General features: G+C 42.0%; 1 protein-coding gene across 2 annotated transcripts in view; it reads right to left on the bottom strand.

Moving 5' to 3' along the window:
- Nucleotides 1–25,118, bottom strand: part of DTWD2 (DTW domain containing 2) — a 463,405-nt gene that overhangs the window by 123,287 nt on the left and 315,000 nt on the right. For both annotated transcript variants that reach the window (XM_073624664.1, XM_073624665.1), the window contains one exon: nucleotides 18,947–19,139. In XM_073624664.1, coding sequence (XP_073480765.1) covers nucleotides 18,947–19,139 — 193 coding nt within the window. The remainder of the gene's footprint in view (nucleotides 1–18,946; nucleotides 19,140–25,118) is intronic.

Below are 25,118 nucleotides of genomic sequence, written 5' to 3' on the forward strand. Positions count from 1 at the left end.
CATCTCTATCCAGCGATATCCACGAGTCTTCGGCCGCCTGGGATTCTCCCTGCTGATTGACTCCCGCTGCTATCAAAGTCAGTTAGCCAATCAGGAGAGAGAGGGCTTTATTTTCTGAATGGACAGATGGAGCTGCAGCTTGGATTCGGTGCCCCCATAGCAAGCTGCTTGCTGTGGAGGCACTCGACAGGAGGGAAGGGCCAGGAGCAGCACCGAGGCACCAAGAAAATAAGGATCCGAGCTACTCTGTGCAAATCCACTGCACAGAGCAGGTAAGTATGACATGTTTGTTATTATTTTATTTTTTTAAACAAGACTTTACAATCTCTTTAAGGTGTTGTTTTCACTGATCTAAATGTAGCCCATTGTTTTTTATATACAAACAGACTCATAAACTTGTGCTGCATATAGAGCGTTAAAAAAAAAAAATCTGTCTTACTGGACAGTATTTCAGGCGTATATGCACAAGTACAGTACGTGTGTACAAAACAACCCAAAAAAATCTCAAATAATTTTTACACGTGAATAAGTGCATTTGTTATACAGCCCATTCTTGCTTTTTTTGCAGGAATTTTCTGCCAGGAAACTGATGTTGATACATCACTACCATATGCAAGTACCCTAATCTTTATTAGCTCATTCACAGCACATAGGCACTTTGACAGTCTAGTGTAAAACTCTCAGAATCGCAAATTCATTGAGACATTGATGTATTTTAACATTTGTTCTTATCAAGCAGTATTTAGTGGATGTCAAAACATAATAAGTACAATTATTTTAACTTTAAGGTACTGTGGATGCATTGACTAGCAAAGTCAATCAAAGGGCTAAGAACCAGTAACTTAGACTCGTCGTAGCTGATTTTTCCCAGGCTTTATTCTGCACTGTGTCCTAGTCATGAATGTTTTTAAATACATATGGCTAAAAAAATCCATGATGAGAACTATCTATTACTAATACCCTATTGGAAGCAAGCTGGCAGAAGCTTGGAGTTGGGCTTTGCAGCCTGTTTGATTGGAATATAGGGATTGAGCATTTCTTTTGGATTTTATGCATTAGGAATAGCTTTCTTTTAAAGAAGGCTCTCATAAAAACAATGAACAGTACATAGTGACATCACCAATTGTCATGACAGTGTTCGGGAAGACGCTCCAAATTTTGTGAGACTTATAATTCTCAGAGGCAGGAGCGGGAAATTGGATCAAGGATCTTAAACTTCGTTTTTTTTGGTCACTTACGATACATTCGCTTATTCTAGGAGGATATCAGTGGTCTAAGAGTTTAATTTGAAGAGTCCCCAGCTGTTCTCTGGTTCATAACAAATTCTCTTTCTCTGGGATAAACTATAAGTTGCAAATATTACTGTAATGTTTAGTAAAGCATCCGTATTTTTCTGGGATAAAATATAAGTTGCAATTGTTACCATATTGTTAAGTACAGAGGAGCTATAGCCCGACTACATAAACAATAGTGTCTAGGCAACTGCACATATAAGAAAATGCACTTCCAGCCAATGCACCCTTGACCGGACACAATTAACCTCATTAGATATGACGTAAGATGAAGCAAATCTTCACTTTTTGATTATAGGCCCACACTAAAATGATTACACAGTTCTCTTACAGATATACACCACAACATCATCATCCTAAAGGGAAGCCATAATAAGCTTGGGATAACGTTTAGTTAATTTTTTAAGGTTTTAATGGTTTATACTGATGTTTTATGTATGACAAACATTTAATAAGGAACATATCCATGACAAAGAATTGAGAGAACATTAGGGGTTAATAAATGGAGCACTACCTTTGTCAGGTTTGCTTCCTCTGACGGAAACATCATATGGAGCCATCTTAAACACAGAAAGGAGGATCACTACTCATTTAATTATGTATATAAAAGTGATACTAAAGCTATTTTTTTTTATTAAAATAAAAAAATAGAACTATACTTACCTGCTCAGTCCAATGATACAGTAAAGAGCAGTCCCTTACCTCTTCTTTAGCAATCCCCCTCTAGCGCTGTCCGCATCTTCTTCCTGTAGGTGCCCCTACAGCAAGCTGTGTGCTATGGTGGCACCTCAAAGGATTTGACAGTGTCCTCCCAGTTTTTCCAAGAATATTTCCATTATGTTTGGATAATGATGGATCCCATTAAGTCTAGCTTAACATATGTAACACATGCATTACCACAACGCACAGTATTTCACCATGTGCATGTTGGTGCACTGTGGTGCCATTTTAGTTTGAAAGGCATTACAAAGGATTTGACTAACAGCAGCAGGAGCCAAAGGTAGAAAGGTAGCTAAAGTTTTTTTTTTACCTTAATGGATGGAATCCATTAAGGTAAAAAAAAAATTTAGACTTTAGAATCACTTTAATCCTTGAGTTATTTAAAAAAACACACTTTAAGAAACCATGGAAAAAAAACAAAAAAAAGGGCTGAGATATCCACCTTTCCACGTGAGAGTGGCACCTGCATAGTACTAATGAGAATACAAAACATTGATATGCAATATTTCATATTTAACAAAAATATAGATTTAAAAAATGGAATTTGAAAAAATATAACATTATAAAATCCAATAGAAAATAGCCCCTAAATGCAAGTAATTTACAAAATGTGATTTACAAATAAACACCGTGTACAAGACACAGGATTCAAAGAGCACTATGGGTTAGCTAAAGAGACAGTACAGCACAAGTAGTACTCTTTCAAGCACACAGCCTCTTTGGACAAAGTTGGATAATAGACTTCTCTGTATCATTCACGAAATACCAAGTTCTACAAGCAACATGCTTTTTTCAGCAGGAGGTAAAGAAAACATTTGAACACAAGAAGGGGTTACATTAGAAAGATTCATAATAAAAAATAAAATTAGTGTTTAGGACAGAAAACATAGTATGCTAGGTCCTTAAATTTAATGATCTCTTGAGTATCCAGCTGTACTGGGGAGCAAACAAAAGTCAACAATACATATAAGCACATAATAAGATAAATACAGCCCACTTGTGCCCGGCAACATTGCTTCCATGGATTTAAAACCTCCTTGACAGAGCTGAGCTTTTTCAGTTGAATGAAGAGAATTTAATGCAAAGGTTACTTACAGATTAAGGAAATGCTGGAAAAAGAGTCAAAAAGTCATATGAAGAACAGAAGAAAACTTTAGTCATTTTATGTTTACATTTCTGGAACCTGAAAACAGCAAGGTATTCACCAACTATCTGAAAACAGTAAGTTATGCACCAACAACTAATAACTCATTCAGAGTCATGGCAGGATTAGAACACTAGCACACTAGCGTAATGGACCTTTATATTATACAAGGTTATTAGAAATGCACACTCTCCCAAGGTGGTCCAAGAATCACGACTATGAAGGCCCCTTGAACCTTCCTTCTAGGAGGGGGAGCCTTGACTTTTGAAAGCATGGCACCGCCATGGGCATTAACCTAATATGGGGGAGAGGGGAGTTAAGTGGCTTTGTTACGATTGGCTACAAATTCCTGCAGTGACAAGGTAGAGCCTGAATTCTAGAAAAAAGGTTACGCTGGGGCATGCACCCCTGTTCTGAGAAGATTGAGCTATCACAAGAATTGGCCACCCATCTACCTGCCCATTGTGATATTTTGCTAAAGCTTTATTTGTGGTTTTGAACTTGCCAGCAATCAATGCTTCTTTATGGGCCATTACCTCAAGTTAAATTCTGTGGTCAGTCTAATGCTTGTCTGATGTTGATGGTAAGGACAGGCCTCTAAGGCCCCTTTCACACTGGGGTGGTTTGCAGGCGTTATTGCGCTAAAAATACCGCCTGCAAACCGCCCCAAAACAGCCTCCGCTGTTTGTTCAGTGTGAAAGCCCGAGGGCTTTCACACTGAAGCGGTGCGCTGGCAGGAGAAGAAAAAATCTCCTGTCAGCCGCATCTTTGAAGCGGTGTATTCACCGCTCCTAAACCGCTCCTGCCCATTGAAATCAATGGGACAGCACGGCTATACCGCGGCAATACCGCGACTATAGCCGCGCTATACGAGTGGATTTAACCCTTTTTCAGCCGCCAGCGGGGGGTTAAAACCGCACCGCTAGCGGCCGAATACCGCGGTAAAACAGCGCTAAAAATAGCGCTGTTTTACCGCCGACGCCCCCTACCGCCCCAGTGTGAAAGGGGCCTTAGACTCTGAATGTGAGTTTATGTTTTATGGGTGCTCACAGTATAACTGGCAATGGTTATTTGGTACATTTATAAAGTTGTTACATTTGGAAAGTTTAATAAAGTTGTTGCCTTGTCCCATTTTTTATTTTTATTTTTTAACCACTACACCCCGGGCTATTGTTAAATGACGTCCGCAGGAGGGTTCTCCTATCCTGGGCGATCGTCATATGACGTCCTGGGCTTCCTGGCCGTCTAGGGGGCGCGTGCGCGCCCGCCACGTCACTCGGGAGCCGGTCCGAGAGCCCGGCGGTTGCGAAATATGTAGAATACATATTGGCCTAAACTGAGGAAAAAATTTGTTTTTTTTTTTTTTTTTTTAAATGAGGATATTTATTATAGCAAAAAGTTAAAAATATTGTGTTTTTCTCAAACTTGTCACTCTTCTTTTGTTTATGGCGCAAGAAATAAAAACCGCAGAGGTGATCAAATACCACCAAAAGAAAGCTCGGCGAGAGCCCGGCGGTTGCGAAATATGTAGAATACATATTGGCCTAAACTGAGGAAAATTTTTTTTTTTTTTTTTTTTTTTAAATGAGGATATTTATTATAGCAAAAAGTTAAAAATATTGTGTTTTTCTCAAACTTGTCACTCTTCTTTTGTTTATGGCGCAAGAAATAAAAACCGCAGAGGTGATCAAATACCACCAAAAGAAAGCTCTATTTGTGGGAAAAAAATGATAAAAATCTCTTGGGTACAGTGTTGCATGACCACGCAATTGTCATTCAAAATGCGACAGCTCTGAAAACTGAAAATTGGCCTGGGCAGGAAGGGGGTGAAAATGACCTGTAGTTAAGATGGGGGGGGGGGGGGTGAGATCAAGGTATTGGTTTTATTAGTTGGTCATACTTGAGCCTATACTTCTCAGCAGTCATGTACACCTCTCTGGCTGAGGTTTTAATCCTTCTATACTCTAGCCATTACAAAAGATTTATCTTTATATATTCATTACTGTAAATTTAAAGTAATAAAATAAATCATTTACTTTGTTTTAAATATCCAGAATATATGGTGAGATATTACAGTATCTAAAAGCGGCAAATATTATTTATTTTCCTTACAATCAGAGAATTCCATCACACTAAACTTAATGTATCACATACCATAAAAATTACAGTATTCTCTTAATGTGCATTCTTGTAATGTTTTACATACTCCTTAGCCATATGTTGGAAAATGGATCCATTACTGAGCAGATTCTTTGCTCTGATTCACCGGGGAGCCAAAAACCAGCCAGAAAAGAGTGCATTTATAATAAACATACTTTCTCCTTATTACAGTAGAGGCACTGTTAATGGAAATGTGCTGAAAAATGCATGATCAAGACTTCAGAATGTTTTGGGATGATACACCATGGTGCAATTTCAGTTTCAAAATGCTATAAAGGAAAGCAAGTGCTGTAAGCACATCAATATTTGCAACTATCCAACAACTCAAAACAACAAAGTGAATGGAACTGTAAATAACCCTAGTTTATGCTAGAAACACCATGCTGACAGGCTACTTTTAGCACAAGAAATCACGGGTTGAAAAAACAAAATGTACATTGTAAATTTCTATACTTTTGTACTTAAAGAATAATTAAAGGAAATGTATTTTAGGGTGTGGATAGAGTGGTAATAGCTTAAAACTGGTAAAACAGGTTTTTTTTATTAATGTCCGTGTCCCTGTTCGAGAGATTCACTCATTCGAATTGTCCCGATCACCATTTTCAGGGGGAAAAAAAAGGGAGGATAAATCCAAAATTTGGAGTTGACACCAGAAAAGAATAGGGGGGGGAAATTCCTGTTGAGACTACAGGACAGGAAAGTGAAAGGAAATCTCTCTAATGAGACACAAATGGCAAAAAACTGACAATGGTTCTAACCTTTAACTATTCTATCCAAAAGGAAAAAAAAAAAGTTTTGTCTTTAGATGTTGTTTAACCGCTTGCCGACCACCCTATAGCAGTTTCACTTCTACAGGGTGGCAGCTGTGCACAGGATCACGTATATATATATATATATATATATATATATATATATATATATATACACACATATATATATATATATATATATACGTGATCCCGCTGTGATTACACATAGCGAAAGCCAATCAGCGGGTACCAGGGACCCGATATCCGCTGGCACCAGCTGATCATAAGGCAGAGACACAGAACTGCGATCTGCTTATGTAAACAAGGCAGATTGCCGTTCTGACAGGGGGGGAAGGGATGGAGTTGTGGAATAAATTCCACCTCTTCCCCTAGTAAAAGCACCTCACACAGTATAGTAAAATACTGGTTAGGCACACAGGTAACCCTTTGATCGCCCCTGATGTTAACTCCTTCCCAACCAGTGTCATTAGTACAGTGACAGTGCATATTTTTAACACTGATCACTGTATTAGTATCTTTGGTTCCCAAAAACTGTCAGTTAATAACCAATTGTCCGCCGCAATATCGCAGTCCCGCTATAAGTCGCTGATCGCCGCCAAAACTAGTAAAAAATAAACGAATAAATAAAAATACATTAAAATATCCCATAGTTTGTAGACCCTATAACTTTTTTGCAAGCCAATCAATATACGTTTGGAATTTTATTTTACCAAAAATATGTAGCAGAATACATATTGTCCTAAATTTATAAGGAAGTTTGATTTTTTTCAATTTTTTTATTGGATAGGTTTTATAGCAGAAAGTAAAAAAATTGATTTTGTTTTCATAGTTGTCAGTCTTTTTTTGTTTATAGCTCAAAAAATAAAAACCGCAGAGGTGAATAAATACCACCATAAGAAAGCTATATTTGTGGGAAAAAAGACATACATTTTATTTGGGCACAGTGTCTTGTGACCGTGCAATTATCAGTTAAAGTAACGCAGTAGGGTAAATCTTCCGAAAGGGAAAGTGGTTAAAAGAAACCTGTCCTAAAGGAATACATGAGCTACCATTGCCAACTACTGTTAGAAAAGTATAGTTTTCCAGCTACCAAGTTGATCCTCTGGCTTCACACAAATCACTGACCTAGAACATGCATGCAATCAGTTTAAATGATAACTAACCCCAAGAACAAAAGTGCAATATGTCCCTATCTTGAATAAAATAAAAAAAAATGAAAGAAAAGAACATTTTCAGTAAATATCTGTTGATTTTGGCAGAAATGCAGTGTCCTTATCACTACCTGAGAGCTGCACCAAAGAGTATCTTCTTTCCTAGCTATCAATTTCCCTAACCCTATGTAATAGAGATGAGAAGACATGGACATGCTTGAAGTCCGTATCATGAAAGCAGCCCAGGCTCCCTCTAATGATACAGTGGGGAAAAGACGTAGCTCTCACTTCAGGACAAGTAGTATGTTATTTGCAAGATTACCATGTTAAAAAAAAGGCAAAAGAAGCTTTAACCATTTCAGCATCGGGCCAATTCTGACACTACTGTATGTAAAAAAATATATTTTTTTGCTAGAAAATTACTTAGAACCCCCAAATATAATATATACAATATCTCACAAAAGTGAGTACACCCCTCACATTTTTGTAAATATTTTATTATACCTTTTCATGTGACAACACTGAAGAAATGACACTTTGCTACAATGTAAAGTAGTGAGTGTACAGCTTGTATAACAGTGTAAATTTGCTGGCCCCTCAAAATAATTCAACACACAGCAATTAAAGTCTAAACCGCTGGCAACAAAAGTGAGTACACCCCTAAGTGAAAATGTCCAAATTGGGCCCAAAGTGTCAATATTTTCCAGCGCTGCCTTAACCCTCTTGGGCATGGAGTTCACCAGAGCTTCACAGGTTGCCACTGGAGTCCTCTTCCACTCCTCCATGCCGACATCACTGAGCTGGTGGACCTTGCGCTCCTCCACCTTCCGTTTGAGGATGCCCCACAGATGCTCAATAGGGTTTGGGTCTGGAGACATGCTTGGCCAGTCCATCACCTCTACTCTTAGCTTCTTTAGCAAAGCAGTGGTCGTCTTGGAGGTGTGTTTGGGGTCGTTATCATGTTGGAATATTGCCCTGCGGCCCAGTCTCCAAAGGGAGGGGATCATGCTCTGCTTCAGTATCTCACAGTACATGTTGGCATTCATGGTTCCCTCAATGAACTGTAGCTCCCCAGTGCCAGCAACACTCATGCACCCCCAGACCATGACACTCCCACCACCATGCTTGACTGTAGGTAAGACACACTTGTCTTTGTACTCCTCACCTGGTTTCCGCCACACACGCTTGGCACCATCTGAACCAAATAAGTTTATCTTGGTCTCATCAGACCACAGGACATGGTTCCAGTAATCCATGTCCTTAGTCTGCTTGTCTTCAGCAAACTATTTGCGGGCTTTCTTGTGCATCATCTTTAGAAGAAGCTTCCTTCTGGAACGACAGCTATGCAGACCAATTTGATGCAGTGTGCAGCGTATGGTCTGAGCACTGACAGGCTGACCCCCAACCCCTTCAACCTCTGCAGCAATGCTGGCAGCACTCATATGTCTATTTCCCAAAGACAACCTCTGGATATGATGCTGAGAACGTGTACTCAACTTCTTTGGTCGACCATGGCGAGGCCTGTTCTGAGTGGAACCTGTCCTGTTAAACTGCTGTATGGTCTTGGCCACCATGCTGCAGCTCAGTTTCAGGGTCTTGGCAATCTTCTTATTGCCTAGGCCATCTTTATGTACAGCAAAAACTATTTTTTTCAGATCCTCAGGGAGTTCTTTGCCATGAGGTGCCATGTTGAACTTTCAGTGACCAGTATGAGAAAGTGAGAGCGATAACACCAAATTTAACATACCTGCTCCCCATTCACACCTGAAACCTTGTAACACTAAACAGTCACATGACACCGGGGAGGAAAAATGGCTAATTGGGCCTGATTTAGACATTTTCATTTAGGGGGTGTACTCACTTTTGTTGCAAGCAGTTTAGACACTAATGGCTGAGTTATTTTGTAGGGACAGCAAATTTACAGTGTAATACAAGCTGTACACTCACTACTTTAGATTGTAGCAAAGTTTCATTTATTCAGTGTTGCCACATGAAAATATATAATAAAATATTTACAAAAATGTAAGGGGTGTACTCACTTTTGTGAGATACTGTATATATATATATATATATATATATATATATATATATATATATATATATAAAACATCATGTTACGCCGTGTAAATAGCAAACACGTCACACTTTAAAACAATAAAATATGGAGGCGCAAGCTAGTTGTCTCATGAAACAATACGTATAAAAGCACTAGATGCAAATAGTCCTGAGTAAAAGGCAAAGTTCACAACAGGAGTAGAAAGTTGTGACTAAAGGACAAATAGGGGTAAAGGATATCCAAGATAGTAAGATTTACCAAAACCATATAATATGAAGTCAAACCTTAGGAGTTTCAATGTGTATGCAATCAGGCAGGCCCTTGCACTACATGGTTTTGGTAAATCTGAAGACAAAAATCAGCAGAAAAACTGATAGTGTGTATGGGGCTTAAGTGCAGACAATAGGGGTAGATTTATTAAAACAAACAATTGGCAACTCACATAGGGCCGATAGATAAGGCACATCAATAATATTTGTTAGGTAAGCTGTCATCAGATGTAGTTCTCCAGGATGCGGGAGTGCTTCACTCGGTTCCAGGAAGTCGGCCATGAGATGGAAGGGATCTGGAAGCAAGGGCTGAGGCGCTCATGGAGCGCAGCGTGAGGCATGGTGACATCACTGGACGTGGTGACGCATTTAAGAGCATGCGCACTGTGGATGTAAGAACAGTCACACTCCTTTATCAAGCCCTCGCTTCTAGATCCCTCCTATCTCACTGCTGACATCCTAGAACCGAAGTGGAGCACCACAGCGTTTTGAGACGGCATCCTGGAGAACTACATCCGATGACAGCTTACCTAACAAATATTGTTGATGTGCCTTATCTATTGGCCCTATGTGAGTTGCCAAGTGTTTGTCTTAATAAATCTACCCCATTGTCTACACTTAGAGGCGCCTCTCTCCCTCTTTTTTCTCATGTCATGCTTTAGAATTGTGTACGCCCATGGAACAGCGCAAAACTACAGTATCTAAAAACCTCACTAGGCAATGCTTTAAAACCCTTTACAGGTTACCAGTTTAGAGTTACACAGAAGGTCTGGAGCTAGCATTATTGCTCTCACTCTGACCCCAGATCTCTCCTTTGCCCTCCAAATCATCTGTTCAAACTGAGATCGGTTGATCAGATGCTTGTAAAAGCCAGTAACTAAACAACAAACCGAAAACGGAACTGCCGAAGTCCACATTGCTTACGGTTTCTGGAGGTCACACAGTGGGAGGAACAACATCAGTGTCCAAGGAACAGGATTCCGCTGGTCACATTCTTACTAGGCTCCCTGATCGCTCAGGAGAGCCCGGGCCCCCCGTGCGCAACCTGTAAAAATAATCCAATTTAGTCGCTCAGATTACTTTTACTTTGTTCAGCATCACCAGCTCTAAAAAATGATATTACCATTGCAATCCAGCGACATACAGTTATGTCACTGGTTGGCAAGTGGTTAAACAAAGAAAACAAATGCAGCTATCATACCAATCCCTAATATTCTAGACACCCCAGCCACTGGCCAGCGTAGCATGAACTCAGTCCTGTCAGTCACGCTGGAGCACTCACTCCCAGCTAGGAGTATTTGTAATCCAATGGGTAATTTGGACAACATGGTACCCATTTAGGCACAGTTCATTTGTACACAGTGACAACAGCAAAAATAGTAAATAAACAGGGTGGGCAAAAGGTCTCTCACCACACTAGTGGTACAGACCTTCCAACCACTATCCTTTCTAGAGATAGCTCCTCCTATAGGCAGGATGGACACAGATGCAAAGTCAGCAGTCCACAGCCCTGGTCTTCCCTCTCAAGCCTCTACCTCGTGGGCTTTTCAACAGTCTCTAAGTGAACAGCTTTGAGCACATGGTCCAGGGCATCAGTGTCTTGGTCCTAGAGTTTTCTCTACCGCTCTTGCAGAAGTCTGAATCTGTAACTCAGCAGCTCAGTCCCCCCGCAACAGCAACATACGCTCCCACAGCTCAAGAGAATCCAGCAGTCTTATAGAATAGCACAGCACAACAGCCATGGTCTCTTTCCCCTGCATAGCAACTCTCACACAGTCTGAGCAGATGCAGCAGTACAGTCCGGGAAGCCCTAAGCCCTGTACCTAGGCTCAGTGACGGGCTTAACAGCTGGGCAGACTCTCAAGCCCTGCACTCTCGGCTTATATGTCAGTCCTTAAAGTGGATGTAAACCCACAAAAAAATGTTGGTTTTTTTATATCATACTGTAGAGTATAAGATTTGCTATCATTTGAGTCCAGTCTTGCCACAAAGAGTTAATCCAGCTCTGAGCAATCCCCTTTTATTGTTCAGTGAGACAATTCTTGACAAACAGAGAAAAACTTTGTCAAATCCTCCCCCTTGCTGTGAGTGACAGGTGATTTACATCTCGTGCATTAGCCTAAGACACATACAGTATTTTTAAATTTCCTCCCCCACTCCTTTCTTCTGCAAGGATTGGCTGTTCCACACCTCACCATAATCTGGCATGCTGAAGTCACGCGGTTGCTTTCCTGTCTTTTCACTGGATGTTAGAGATCATAGCAGAAGTTCAGCAGAAGTTCAGTGTTAGAAATACACAGGAGAAAATGCATATTGACAAGGGGAGTGTAGAGGTGGGCGGGGAGTCTACTGACATCACGACTCCACCCACCGAGCTCCAGACAACAGACCCGCCCACAGAATATGCAGTTTTTCGGGTCTAATAACAGAGAGAGGGGAGACATTTGACAGGTAAGGATACATGCAGGAGGCGTGTATATCCTTATAGATAACCCCTATGGCAGTAGTTTAGAAAGGATGACATTGGGTTTACATCCACTTTAAACCTCTCACCAATCTCACTCTAGGACAGGGGTAGGCAACCTGGGGCCCTCCAGCTGTTGCAGAACTACAAGTCCCATCATGCCTCTGGGAGTAATTGTAACTGCCAGCCATGCAATGCCTCATGGGAAATGTAGTTCCACAACAGCTGGAGGGCCCAGGTTGCCTACCCCTGCTTTAGGACTTCCCAGCAGCCCCCACCAGATGCTCTGCCCCCATTTCCACCCCTGCACCCAGACTCACAGTATTCCCCTGTCAGGCGATGGATAGGGCTTAGCAGCCCACTAGCCAATCATATTCCATCTTTCACCAGCTGCATTTGCAGCCAATCTCAGCCCTGGGCTGTAGCAGCAGCCAAAGAGAGACCCCCAAAGTACTGCTCTCTTTTCTCTGTGTTTTTCATTATGTGCAGGGAGAGATGAGTTGCAGGAGGAAGAAACATTCTGCTGAGCAGCTTAAAGGGGCCTGGCTTGGGCCTACAGTGTGATATTTGGATCAAATTGTTGTAATATGTTGTAATGTTCACCGATTTATGTGGGACATTGTTGTGTGTATGTACACATGCAGTCAATGTTGACCAGGCCAGAATGGCAATGACAGAATGGTTGATTTGGCCAACTGAATTTTAACAGCTGAAGACTCTTTGATGTGTTAATCTTATGCAAGTCTATTTGAACAACTCAAAGGGTATTCAGGTGGTATACACATATCTAAAGGGGACTTGTTGATGTTGATATGCGGGAGTGCAAATTGGGGTGGTTCTCGGCTGTTCACGGCTGGGGGTTGTTGTCTGTTTGAAAGACTAAAGCTAATCAAAGTCCTAAATTGAAACGGCCAATCAAATTGCTCAGCCATTCAATGCCTGGTGAATATAACACGGCATTCAGTCTATAGGTTTGGTAAGTGAGGCTTGTCTGTGTATGAGGGAGGCTTGTCTGTGCATGGCTGGGAAGACTGAATTATATGGGAAGACTGAATAATATGGGTCTCTGAATTATATCTACTCTCGGATCTTTTTGTCATCTGTGGACTTTGGACTTTGTTCTGTGTTGGAAGTCAATAAAGTGCATCTCTCTGGAAGAATTGGGTTGCTGCGGAAGAGTACTTACATCATCATTATAATAATACCTAAATATTAATTATCATACCCACTCTACATCTATCCACCCAATTAATATACTCGATCACTACACAAATGAGTCACGCGATCCAAATATTGCTTGTGATATTTTTAGTGATGTAGTGGCAATACGCAATGCAAGGAACAGAAGGTATGATGTACTGTGTGCGTTACAAAGACAAAGCCACTGCAGGCAGAAAGCATGTAACAGAAATATATGAGGCAGGCATGAAAAGAAAGCCATAAAGAATTGTATAAAACGGAGGTATAAGACACTGCCTGTAATAGAGGTGTGAAGCATAGTGCGAGTTATGTGGCAGAGGTATGAGTGCATAATAGACAGAAATAAAACACTGCATGTAAATGAGGCATAATGCACACCGTGTAAGACGCATATCAGGCATCTTATGTAGAAGAGATATTTGACCACTGCATGTATTAGAAAGACATGAGGCACTCTGTGTAATAGTGTGCCATGAAATACAAGGAAATCAGCTGGACAAAGAAATCAGGGCACTGAGTACAAGGCTGATTCAAAGTCAGATTAGCAGGAGAACATAATATCCTGAAGTATGATATTGGCAGGTATACACAGGGGAGTGGTGAAGGGCTCAACAGGACAGACGTATATTATTGGAGTCTTTTGATTCAGAAGAAAATAGAGAGATAGTTTTTTTTTTTTTTTTTAATCTGCCTTAGCGCTATTTTCACCAAAAGCTATCAGCTAGAAGGTGTCTGCCTGTCACTGAAGACATAAGATTGTGGCTCCCCTAAAGGGATTGTGCAAATTTTATCTCTATATAGACTGCTTTACAGAGAATTACTTAAAGTCATATTAAACCCCAAACCAAAAATGTAATATATTGCAGCTTACCAATCCTTCAAACCTTGGGATAAAGGTGAATAAATAAAAGTGGGTCATTGTAAGCACCCCTGCCAGTGATAAATGGTTTGTTTCAACACTATAAACTGCTACATTTTCAGGAGACCTTGAGGTAAAAATAAGGGAAAGAAACCCTAAAAAAGAAAACAAATGTAGCTACCACATCTAAAAATTGGTAAGCTGCAATATAAATGTTTGCTTTTGGGTTTAATTGTGCTCTAAAGTTGTTGTAAACCTCAGACATGAAAAGTAAACAAAGTCCATCCCTCTATAGCAGGTGTCACTCAATGGCGGACCACGTTCTGGCCCCATAGACCATGCTGACCGGACCGCAGCCTCGCCAAGTAGTTTCCTGTGTGTCCTCTCCCTGTCGCCGGCTCGCCCGCCTACCTGCCTGCCACTGCCGCTATATACACAGCATGGCAGGCGCAGCAGGTCCGTGCCTTCTCTAATATCCCTGAACTGCCCCCTCCCCACGCTGCCTGTCTTATTCACACAAAACATGAAGCGCGGCTGCTCTGGACAAAGGGCGGGACTTTTTAAGTTAAGAAGTGGGTGATTGGTTGCTAGGCAGCGGGGCGGTCCCAGCAATAAATCACTCACTTTTAACGTGAAAAGTCACGCCTGTTGTCCAGAGCGGCCACACTTCATGTCTTGTGTGAATAAGGTAGGGTTCTGTGGGGAGGGGGGGAGTGCTGTGCTGTAAAGGACAGGGGTTTGATATCGAGAGAGGACTGTGATTTGGGGGGCGGGGTCAGTCTGTAATTGGGGGTCAGTTTGTGATGGGGGGTCAGTCTGCCATGGGGAGGGGTCAGTCTGCCATGGGGAGGGGTCAGTCTGCTATGGGGGAGGCAGTCTGTTAAGGGGGATCTGTGATTGTGGGGGGGGGTCAGTCTGTGATTGTGGAGTCCATCTGTTATTGGGGGGGTCCGTCTGTGATTGGGGTCAGTCTGTGATGGGGGTCTGTGATTTGGGGGGTCAGTCTGTGATGGGGTCTGTGATTGTGGGGGGGTTCTGTCTGTGATTGGGGGGGTCCATCTGTGATGGGGGGATCAGTCTGTGATGGGGTCTGTGATTTGGGGGGTCAGTCTGTGATGGGGGGTCTGTGATTTGGGGGGGTCAGTCTGTGATGGGGTTGTAATTGTGGGGGTCCGTCTGTGATGGGGGAATCAGTCTATAATGAGGGTCTGTGATTTGGGGGGTCAGTCTGTGATGGGGGGTCTGTGATTTGGGGAGGTCGGTCTGTGATTTGGGGTGGTCACTCTTTGATGGGGAGTCTGTGATGGGTCAGGACCAGTTTGTGATGGGGGGGGATCAGTCTGTGATGGGGTCTGTAATTTGGGGGGTCAGTCTGTGATGGGGGGTCTGTGATTTGGGGGGTCAGTCTGTGATGGGGTCTGTGATTGTGGGGGTCCGTCTGTGATGGGGGAATCAGTCTATAATGAGGGTCTGTGATTTGGGGGGTCAGTCTGTGATGGGGGGTCTGTGATTTGGGGTGGTCAGTCTTTGATGGTGAGTCTGTGATGGGTCAGGACCAGTTTGTGATGGGGGGGTCAGTCTGTGATGGGGGGTCTGTGACGGGGGGGGGTCAGTCTGTGATAGGGGTCTGTGATGGGTCAGGTCAGTCTGTGATGGGGGGGTCTGTGATGGGTCAGGTCAGTCTGTGATGGGGGGGTCTGTGATGGGTCAGGTCAGTCTGTGATGAAGACACTGATGTAAAAGGGGGTCTGTGATTTCTGCACTAGCAAAACACAGGTCTCTGCAAGGGCAATAGAAAACAATTGTTTTCTATGTGTCCTGTCCACACTGCAACAGCGCCCCCGCGTGCTGAGCAGTGTGGTGCAAAATGCATACTGTTTCTATGCACTGCAACTGTTTCTATGCACTTTAATTCAGTACCCCTGCTCTATAGTGCATAATATACCGAGTTTGGTGCTTCCCTAATCTCAAATCCCTCTGCTGTCTGCAAAAGTCACTGATAGAACTCCAAACCAACATCTCAGCCCCCCTGGAGATGGTTCGCCCTCCTCCAGCACACAGCAGTTGACTCAGAGTGCCGGTTCACACAGGGGCGACTTGTCAGGCGACCTAGCCGCCTGACAAGTCGCCTCCCGTTCTGTACTACGGAACCATTCTAATAGGAGCGACGCAAGTCGCTCCGACTTAGAAAAAGGTTCCTGTAGCATTTCTGGGGCAACTTCAGGCGACTTGCATTGACTTCTATACAGAAGTCGTTTTGCAAGTCACCGCTGAAGTCGTGTGCAGGTCACCTCAGTGAGGCGACCTGCAAGTCGTGCCGCCCCTGTGTGAACCGGGACTTAGACTCAGCTCTGTGTTTTTCTCTATGGGGTGTGTCCCTACACTCCAATCAGCTTTCAGATTTTATGAAGCTCTTTTAAGTGTATAGGACAACAAATCCCCACCCCTTGCTTTCTGCTGCTAAGAGACACTGTGTAAAATGTATGCTTTGGAAAACTGTAGAGAAAAGAAGGCTGCAGATAAACCAGTATAACCTATGTAGAAAGATTTGTTTAATCTCTGTATTTCATTTGAGGCTAGTCACTTCATCGGGCATATGTAAGGGTTTACAAACACTTTACTACCTTCAATTAGGGTTGCCACCTTTTCTTCAAGCCAAACCCAAACACTTAAGCGGCGCACAGCAAATTTTTTTTGTAGTATACACAATAGGATTGTAAAAGACCTGGGACACTTTTGGGTGCACCGAGATGAGTAATAATGTGGAGCGCACAGCAGCAAAAAGTGGGTGTGGCAAAACTGCATGAACAGTGGGAGGGACTTACAGGACATGTTAAATAAAACAAAAGCATTCTTGTACTCATACAATATGCTTAGATTGTTGTGCCACAAATAAGAGTCTCACAGACATGTATACACCTCAGCACAATCATTAAAAAAATAAAATAAAACACTTCCATTACTACAGAAGTAAGGGCAATGGGGTCCAGGGGCGTTCGTTCACCTTTTTATTTTCTTTTTATAAGTACAGAGGGTATTACGCTATGTGCAGGAAGGAGTGCAGAATTTACAGTGGTATATGCAGGAGTATGGAGCATATGATGTATGTGCAGGAAAGGAGAGCAAAGGACCTGAACTCGGGACATGGCCATGGCAGGACAGCTTTTGGGTGCCCCAAAGAGAGCAGTAATGTGGGGCGCACAGCAGCAAAAAGTGGGTGTGGCGAAATTGCATGAACAGTGGGAGGGACTTACAGGACATGGTGAAATAAAACAAAAGCATTCTTGTACTCATAAAACATGCTTAGATTGTTGTGCCACATGTAAGAGTCTCACAGACATGTATACACCTCAGCACAATCATAAAAAAAATAAAATAAAATAAAACTCTTCCATTATTACAGAGAGGTAAGTGCAATGGGGACCAGGGGTGGTCACCTAACCTCTCTGACTCTTTTAGACCCCTTTCACACTGAGGCGCTTTTCAGGCACTTTCACGCTAAAAAAAAAGCACCTGAAAAGCTCACGAAAACCTATTACCATTAAAATCAATGAATGCTTTCACACAGGGCGGTGCGCTGGCAGGGTGGTGAAAAAATGCCCCTCTCCATTGAAATGAATGGAAAGCTCTTCAAAAGCGCCTGAAAAGTTTTTCAAAAGTGCTCAGTATTTTACTGGCAGTTTAGAAGCGCCTCATTGTGAAAGGGGCCTTGGCTATTCAGAACTGCCAAGAGCTATTCTATGGATATTAGGTGATGTCCCAATATGGCTAAAAATAGTCGTGTTGTGTTGTCTAATATTTATGGGCATATTAAGGCTACTTTCAGACTGGGGTGTTGTCGGTGGTAAAGCGGAACTATATTTAGCGCCGCTTTACCATTGTTTTAGAGGCGCTATTCAGCTGCTAGGGGGGCAGTTAAGAAAGGGTTAAAGCCGCCCGCAAATTGCCAGGCGCTGCCCTATTGTTTTCAATGGGAAGGGCCGCTCCTATAGCGCTGCAAAGATGCGGCTTGTAGGACTTTTTTTACCGTCCTGCAAGCGCACCGCTCCAGTGTGAAAGCACTCGGGCTTTCACACTGGAGACACAGGAGAGGCTTTTACTATTTTTAGCGATGTATCGCCTGTAAAGCGCCTCAGTGGGAAAGTGCTCTAAGATACGCAATACTGATTACAATATGTGATAAGGTGAGTATGGCAGTGCATATCAAAGTCTTATCTGCTGGATTACAGGTAGATAACAACTGTTAGTAAAATAGAACATAAACAACAATTTTGTGATTCCGTTTAAAGGTAGGACCGTCTATCCTTCTAGAAGAGCAGATGACAGATACACGGTTAGAAATATATGAAAGACAAAAGAGTTCCAACAGCCATTCCTCACCCTGACCCCAGAAGAGTATGAATAAATAAATACTGACAATTTGTTTCTGCCATCTCAATTTCATGCCCACTGCAAGACTCTGTTCAGTCTGATCATAATGCCATAAATCATGGTATTGGTGAGCAATTGTCTGGGAGGGTCAGCAAGTGTTTGATCTCACTCCTTTGCTGAACATAGTCCACAGGAGGTTAAAAACATAATTTAAAAGTTACAGCAATACTCAATTGTCAGTGCCCCTTTCTGCTATAACTTAGCAGCCTGACTTTTGAGCACATTGTAAAATAAATTTCCAAAATCATACCCGCAGGTGCAGAGTTATGACACTGTCAGACAGACGTATAAGCAGACGGCAGTACTGTCTGTCATTGTCTTGTAACTGTTCATGAATCTTGAATATGGCTACACTATAAATAAACATAAAAGATATTTCATCTTAGGAACACAAACACACTAATTTTATAGGAGAATAGTTCTGATTTACCTGCTTTGGCAGTCGGAAAAGGGAATTTTTGTAGAATATATCTTTGGCCTGGCTCCACGTGCCATCTATGATGATGAGGGAGTGTGGCTGTTGATCCGCTGCTAGGGACAGCTCTTCCAGATTAGCTGCTTCAGCTCCAGGATACAGGATAAAAGTACCGGGATTTCTGCAGACAGCTGCAAGCTCTGGATATCTAAACACAAAAGTAAAATAATGAATATAAAAATGCTTTTTAAAAAAATGATAATGCTTTTAAAAATTAAAATCCCCAGGAAAGTTTGATCTGTGGCTGCTTAAAGGAAAATTCCAGCTTATGCTTTCCTGTCTTCTAAGTGCTACAAAAGCTTCTGCTGTTAACTAAAGCAAAAAAAAAAAACTCATAAAATGTGAACCCAGGATTTATATTGATATTTGCAGCCTAAGGCCCGTTCATACCTGACCGATTTTCTGCTTGAAGCTCCAAGACGCTCAACAAGCAAAATCCCATTCATTTCAATGGCCCCTGTTCACATCTAAGTGTTTTGTCACCTGTAGCAAAAAGCCTGTTGCTCAAAAAAGTACATTTGCTTCTTTTAGACAGATTGGAGTGTTTTTGGCCACATAGACTTTTCAGGCCCCCATTCCCACCTGAGCGATGTTCAGGCGTTTTCATTTGAGGGTTTTGTAAGCGTATTATGAACGGTTTTAGAAGCATATTACAAGCATTTTACACGTGTATTAAAGCTTCAGGTGTTTTTATTGTAGCCAATAGAAAGCGAAAAGGGGAGGAGATTAGGGTGGAGAGCTGCTGTTTTGTCAGGAAACATGCAACAAAACCCTTGTAAAATGCTCATGTTGTGTTGCCTACTCATTGCCCGCTTTAACCCCATTTTTTCAGACAATCGTGCCACAACCCATTGCATTGCATGTGGGTGCGGGCCATTTGCAGCGCTTCCCCATTCACTTGAATGTGTAACATTACATTTCAGGTGAACTTTGCCATGGGCGTGAAACGAAGCATCGCAGCTGCAACATGTAAACATCCCAGTCCACTGGGGAGAAAGGTGATGGCACATCCAGCATAAAATCGTCATACTTTATTGTAGATCCATAAAAAGAGAGGACATGACATACACTCGCAGCTCAAAAAAATCCAGCAGACGCGTTTCACACACCTGTGCTACTGCCTATTGCAGCGGGGTGGTTGGTAGGCGCAAAAACACGGCTCAACCATGCATTTTTGCCATCCCCCAACTAAAAGTCTTAGAACTTTGCTTCTTGTAAACTGTATCCTTTTAGCTGTACAGGATGATCTGCAACTATTAACCTCTTCCCGCCTGCGCTATAGCCGAATGATGGCTACAGCACGGGCCTTAATGCTCAGGAGGCCATCAATAGATGTCCTCCCGTGCATGAGCTTCCTGCGTGCCGCCTGCGAGACGTGCGTGGCGTGCTCTGTGATCACTGAGTCAATGAGACTCAGCTGATCACAGATTGGAGGGGGCCGCCATGTGATCAGCTGTCAGCCAATGACAGCTGATCACGTAATGTGAACAAATGATCGGTAATCAGCTTTGTTTTTTGGTGAAAATGGTGGTCCTATTTTCCATCCGTCTGGCAGGTCAGACCAGATAGCATCGGATGAAAATGGACAGGTGGTCCATTTCCATCTGATTTAACCATAGAGAAGAGCGGGATTGTGTCCGTATTCGCTCTGCACAACGGAGCAGACATGACCTGTCATCCGCCTGCTCAGCAGGGATCAGCGAAGCGAACCCCCACTAAGCAAGCAGAATCTATTCCACAAAGGCAGCCGTGTGAAAGGGGCCTTAGAGATATCTTCAAGTACAACTTGATTAGTATGCTGTGGCAGACACCCAGAGCTGCAATATACAAAACTTTGCTTACTAACTGAAAAGACTTGCTACCATAATCCATGAAAGAGTAGACTTCATCTACGAGCATGTGGCTGAAAAACACTAATAGATTAGGATTGGTTAACCTAAAACACAAAGTGAAAAAAGAGCACTTTCTGAAACCTGAAAATCTATGCAAGAATAAACAAAACATTTAAGACCAAATCTGAAACGTATTATCAGGTATTTTCAGCTTAAAGGATATGTAATGGCTATTTTTTTTTTCTTTTAAAACAAACATGATATACTTACCTCCTTTGTGCAGTTGGTTTTGCACAGAGTGGCCCCGATCCTCCTCTTCTGGGGTCCCTCAGTGGCGCTCCTGGCCCCTCCTCTTTTCGAGTGCCCCGTTGGAGAGCCGCTCTCCCTCAGGGAACTCGTGCGGGTGCGCTCCCGTGTCCTGCTGCTGCGTCCATTGACACAGACAGCAGGACTTGGCCCCGTCCCCCGGCTCCCGCGTCATAGGATTTGATTGCAGGCATTGGCTCCCGCTGTTGTCAATCTATCCAATCAGGACCCGAGACACTGGCTGGAGCTGGTGTGCTCATCCCCGTCGCTGGAAGGACCAGGTTGAGGTAAGTAAAAGGGGTTTCTGGGGGGGCTGCTGCATTACAGGAGGTTTTTCACCTTAATGTATAGAATGTATTAAGGTGAAATACCTTGAGGGTGTTCAACCCCTTTAAAGAAGGTAAACAAAAGTTACTTTTAATGCAAATTCAACACAGAAATTTTTCTATTTCCTAGCAGGGTTTCCTAACCAGTGGCTCCTAAATTGGGCATATGGGAACCAAATTATGGGGATATGGGACCGAGTATTTAAATATTTATAATGTAAAGGCAAAAAGGTTGTTTTTCTTTTTGTTGCATTGAGTCAAGCTGGCCATATATGAAAAATCAGACGAAATTCTATTGTTTCAAATGTTCGGCTGATTTTATGATAGTTTGTGGATGACGAACGGTAATCGGTTTAAAATTTTCAGCTCCGAAAATTCAAGTTTGTAATATTTTTATTCAATGAAAGAAATCTGTAAGGTTAGTGGCTTTCTTGCACGGGAAAAATCATTAGATTTTTCGTGCACAGGTGCAAGAAAACTTTAACCTGGAAGAAAACAAATTTGTGATAACGTAACATACAGACGCAATGATCTTTCCTCTACACAAGCTCAAATACACATTCAGCTAGCAGGACACATACAGTATCTCACAAAAATAAGTACACCCCTCACATTTTTGTAAATATTTTATTATATCTTTTTATGTGACCACACTGAAGAAATGACACTTTGCTACAATGTAAAGTAGTGAGCGTACAGCTTGTATAACAGTGTAAATTTGCTGTCCACTCAAAATAACTCAACACACAGCCATTAATGTCTAAACCGCTGGCAACAAAAGTGAGTACACTCCTAAGTGAAAATGTCCAAATTGGGCGCCAATTAGCCATTTTCCCTCCCCGGTGTCATGTTAGTAATACAAGGTCTCAGGGCTTTCACTCTCTCATACTGGTCACTGGAAGTTCAAAATGGCACCTCATGGCAAAGAACTCTCTGAGGATCTGAAAAAAAGAATTGTTGCTCTACATAAAGATGATCTAGGATATAAGAAGATTGCCAAGACCCTGATACTGAGCTGTAGCACGATGGCCAAGACCATACAGCGGTTTAACAGGATAGGTTCCACTCAGAACAGGCTTTGCCATGGTCGACTAAGGAAGTTGAGTGCACATGCTCATTGTCATATCCAGAGGTTTTTTTTGGGAAATAGACATATGAATGCTGCCAGCATTGCTGCAGAGGTTGAAGGGGTGGGGGATCAGCCTGTCAGTGCTCAGACTATACGCACACTGCATCAAATTGGTCTGCATGGCTGTTGCTCCAGAAGGAAGCCTCTTCTAAAGATGATGCAGAAGAAAGCCTGCAAACAGTTTGCTGAGGACAAGCAGACTAAGGACATGGACTACTGGAACCATGTCCTGTGGTCTGATGAGACCAAGATAAACTTATTTAGTTCAGATGTTGTCAAGCGTGTGTGGCAGCAACCAGATGAGTAGTACAAAGACAAGTGTGTCTTGCCTACAGTCAAGCATGGTGGTGGGAGTGTCATGGTCTGGGGCTGCATGAGTGCTGCCGGCACTAGGGATCTGCAGTTCATTGAGGGAACCATGAATGCCAACATGTACTGTGACATGCTGAAGCAGAGCATGATCCCCTCCCTTTGGAGACTGGGCCGTAGGGCAGTATTCAAATAAGATAATGACCCCAAACACACCTCCAAGATGACCACTGCCTTGATAAAAAAGCAGAGGGTAAAGGTGATGGACTTGCCAAGCATGTCTCCAGACCTAAACCCTATTGAGCATCCTCAAACAGAAGGTGAAGGAGCACAAGGTCTCTAACATCCACCAGCTCTGTGATGTCATCATGGAGGAGTGGAAGAGAACTCCAGTGGCAACCTGTGAAGCTCTGGTGAACTCCATGCCCAAGAGGGTTAAGGCAGTGCTGGAAAATAATGGTGGCCACACAAAATATTGACACTTTGGACATTTTCACTTAGGGGTGTACTCACTTTTGTTGCCAGCGGTTTAGACATTAATGGCTGTGTGTTGAGGTATTTTGAGGGGACAGCATATTTACACTGTTATACAAACTGTACACTCACTACTTTACATTGTAGCAAAGTGTAATTTCTTCAGTGTTGTCACATGAAAATATATAATAAAATACAGTATTTATCAGCATATAACACGCACAGGCATATAACACGCACCTTCAGTTTAACCACTTCAGCCCCGGACCATTATGCTGCATAAGGACCAGAGGACTTTTTCCAATTTGGTACTGCGTCGCTTTAACTGCTAATTGCGCGGTCATGCAATGCTGTACCTAAACGAAATTTGCGTCCTTTTCTTCCCACAAATAGAGCTTTCTTTTGATGGTATTTGATCACCTCTGCCGTTTTTATTTTTTGCGCTATAAACGGAAAAAGACCGAAAATTTTGAAAAAAAATGATATTTTCTACTTTTTGTTATAAAAAAAATCCAATAAACTCAATTTTAGTCATACATTTAGGCCAAAATGTATTCGGCCACATGTCTTTAGTAAAAAAAATGTCAATAAGCGTATATTTATTGGTTTGCGCAAAAGTTATAGCGTCTACAAACTGGGGTACATTTTCTGGAATTTACACAGCTTTTAGTTTATGACTGCCTATGTCATTTCTTGAGGTGCTAAAATGGCAGGGCAGTACAAAACCCCCCCAAATGACCCCATTTTGGAAAGTAGACACCCCAAGGAAATTGCTGAGAGGCATGTTGAGCCCATTGAATGTTAATTTTTTTTGTCCCAAGTGATTGAATAATGACAAAAAAAAAAAAATTACAAAAAGTTGTCACTAAATGATTTAGTGACAACTTTGTGCAAAAAAAAAAAAAAAAAAATTTGTCTCTTTCTCGCAACTTGTGTCACAATATAAAATATTCCATGGACTCGACATGCCTCTCAGCAAATAGCTTGGGGTGTCTACTTTCCAAAATGGGGTCATTTGGGGGGGTTTTGAACTGTCCTGGCATTTTATGCACAACATTTAGAAGCTTATGTCACACATCACCCACTCTTCTAACCACTTGAAGACAAAGCCCTTTCTGACACTTTTTGTTTACATGAAAAAATTATTTTTTTTTGCAAGATTACTTTGAACTCCAAAACATTAAATATTTTTTTAAAGCAAATGCCCTACAGATTAAAATGGTGGGTGTTTCATTTTTTTTTTTCACACAGTATTTGCGCAGCGATTTTTCAAACGCATTTTTTGGGGGAAAAAACACACTTTTTTAAATTTTAATGCACTAAAACACACTATATTGCCCAAATGTTTGATGAAATAAAAAAGATGATCTTAGGCCGCGTACATGGATACCAAACATGACATGCTTTAAAATTGCACACAAGCGTGCAGTGGCAACAAAATAAATACATTTTTAAAAGCCTTTAAAAGCCTTTACAGGTTACCACTTTAGATTTACAGAGGAGGTCTACTGCTAAACTTACTGCCCTCGATCTGACCTTCGCGGTGATACCTCACATGCATGGTGCAATTGCTGTTTACATTTGACGCCAGACTGACGCTTGCGTTCGCCTTAGCGCGAGAGCAGGGGGGGACAGGGGTGCTTTTTTTTTTTTTTATTTCTTTATTATTTTATTGCTTTTTTATCTTATTTTTAAACTGTTCCTTTCATTTTTTTTTTTTTAATCATTTTTATTGTTATCTCAGGGAATGT

Source organism: Aquarana catesbeiana, linkage group LG01, assembly GCF_042186555.1.
Source record: "Aquarana catesbeiana isolate 2022-GZ linkage group LG01, ASM4218655v1, whole genome shotgun sequence".
Classification (NCBI taxonomy): domain Eukaryota; kingdom Metazoa; phylum Chordata; class Amphibia; order Anura; family Ranidae; genus Aquarana; species Aquarana catesbeiana.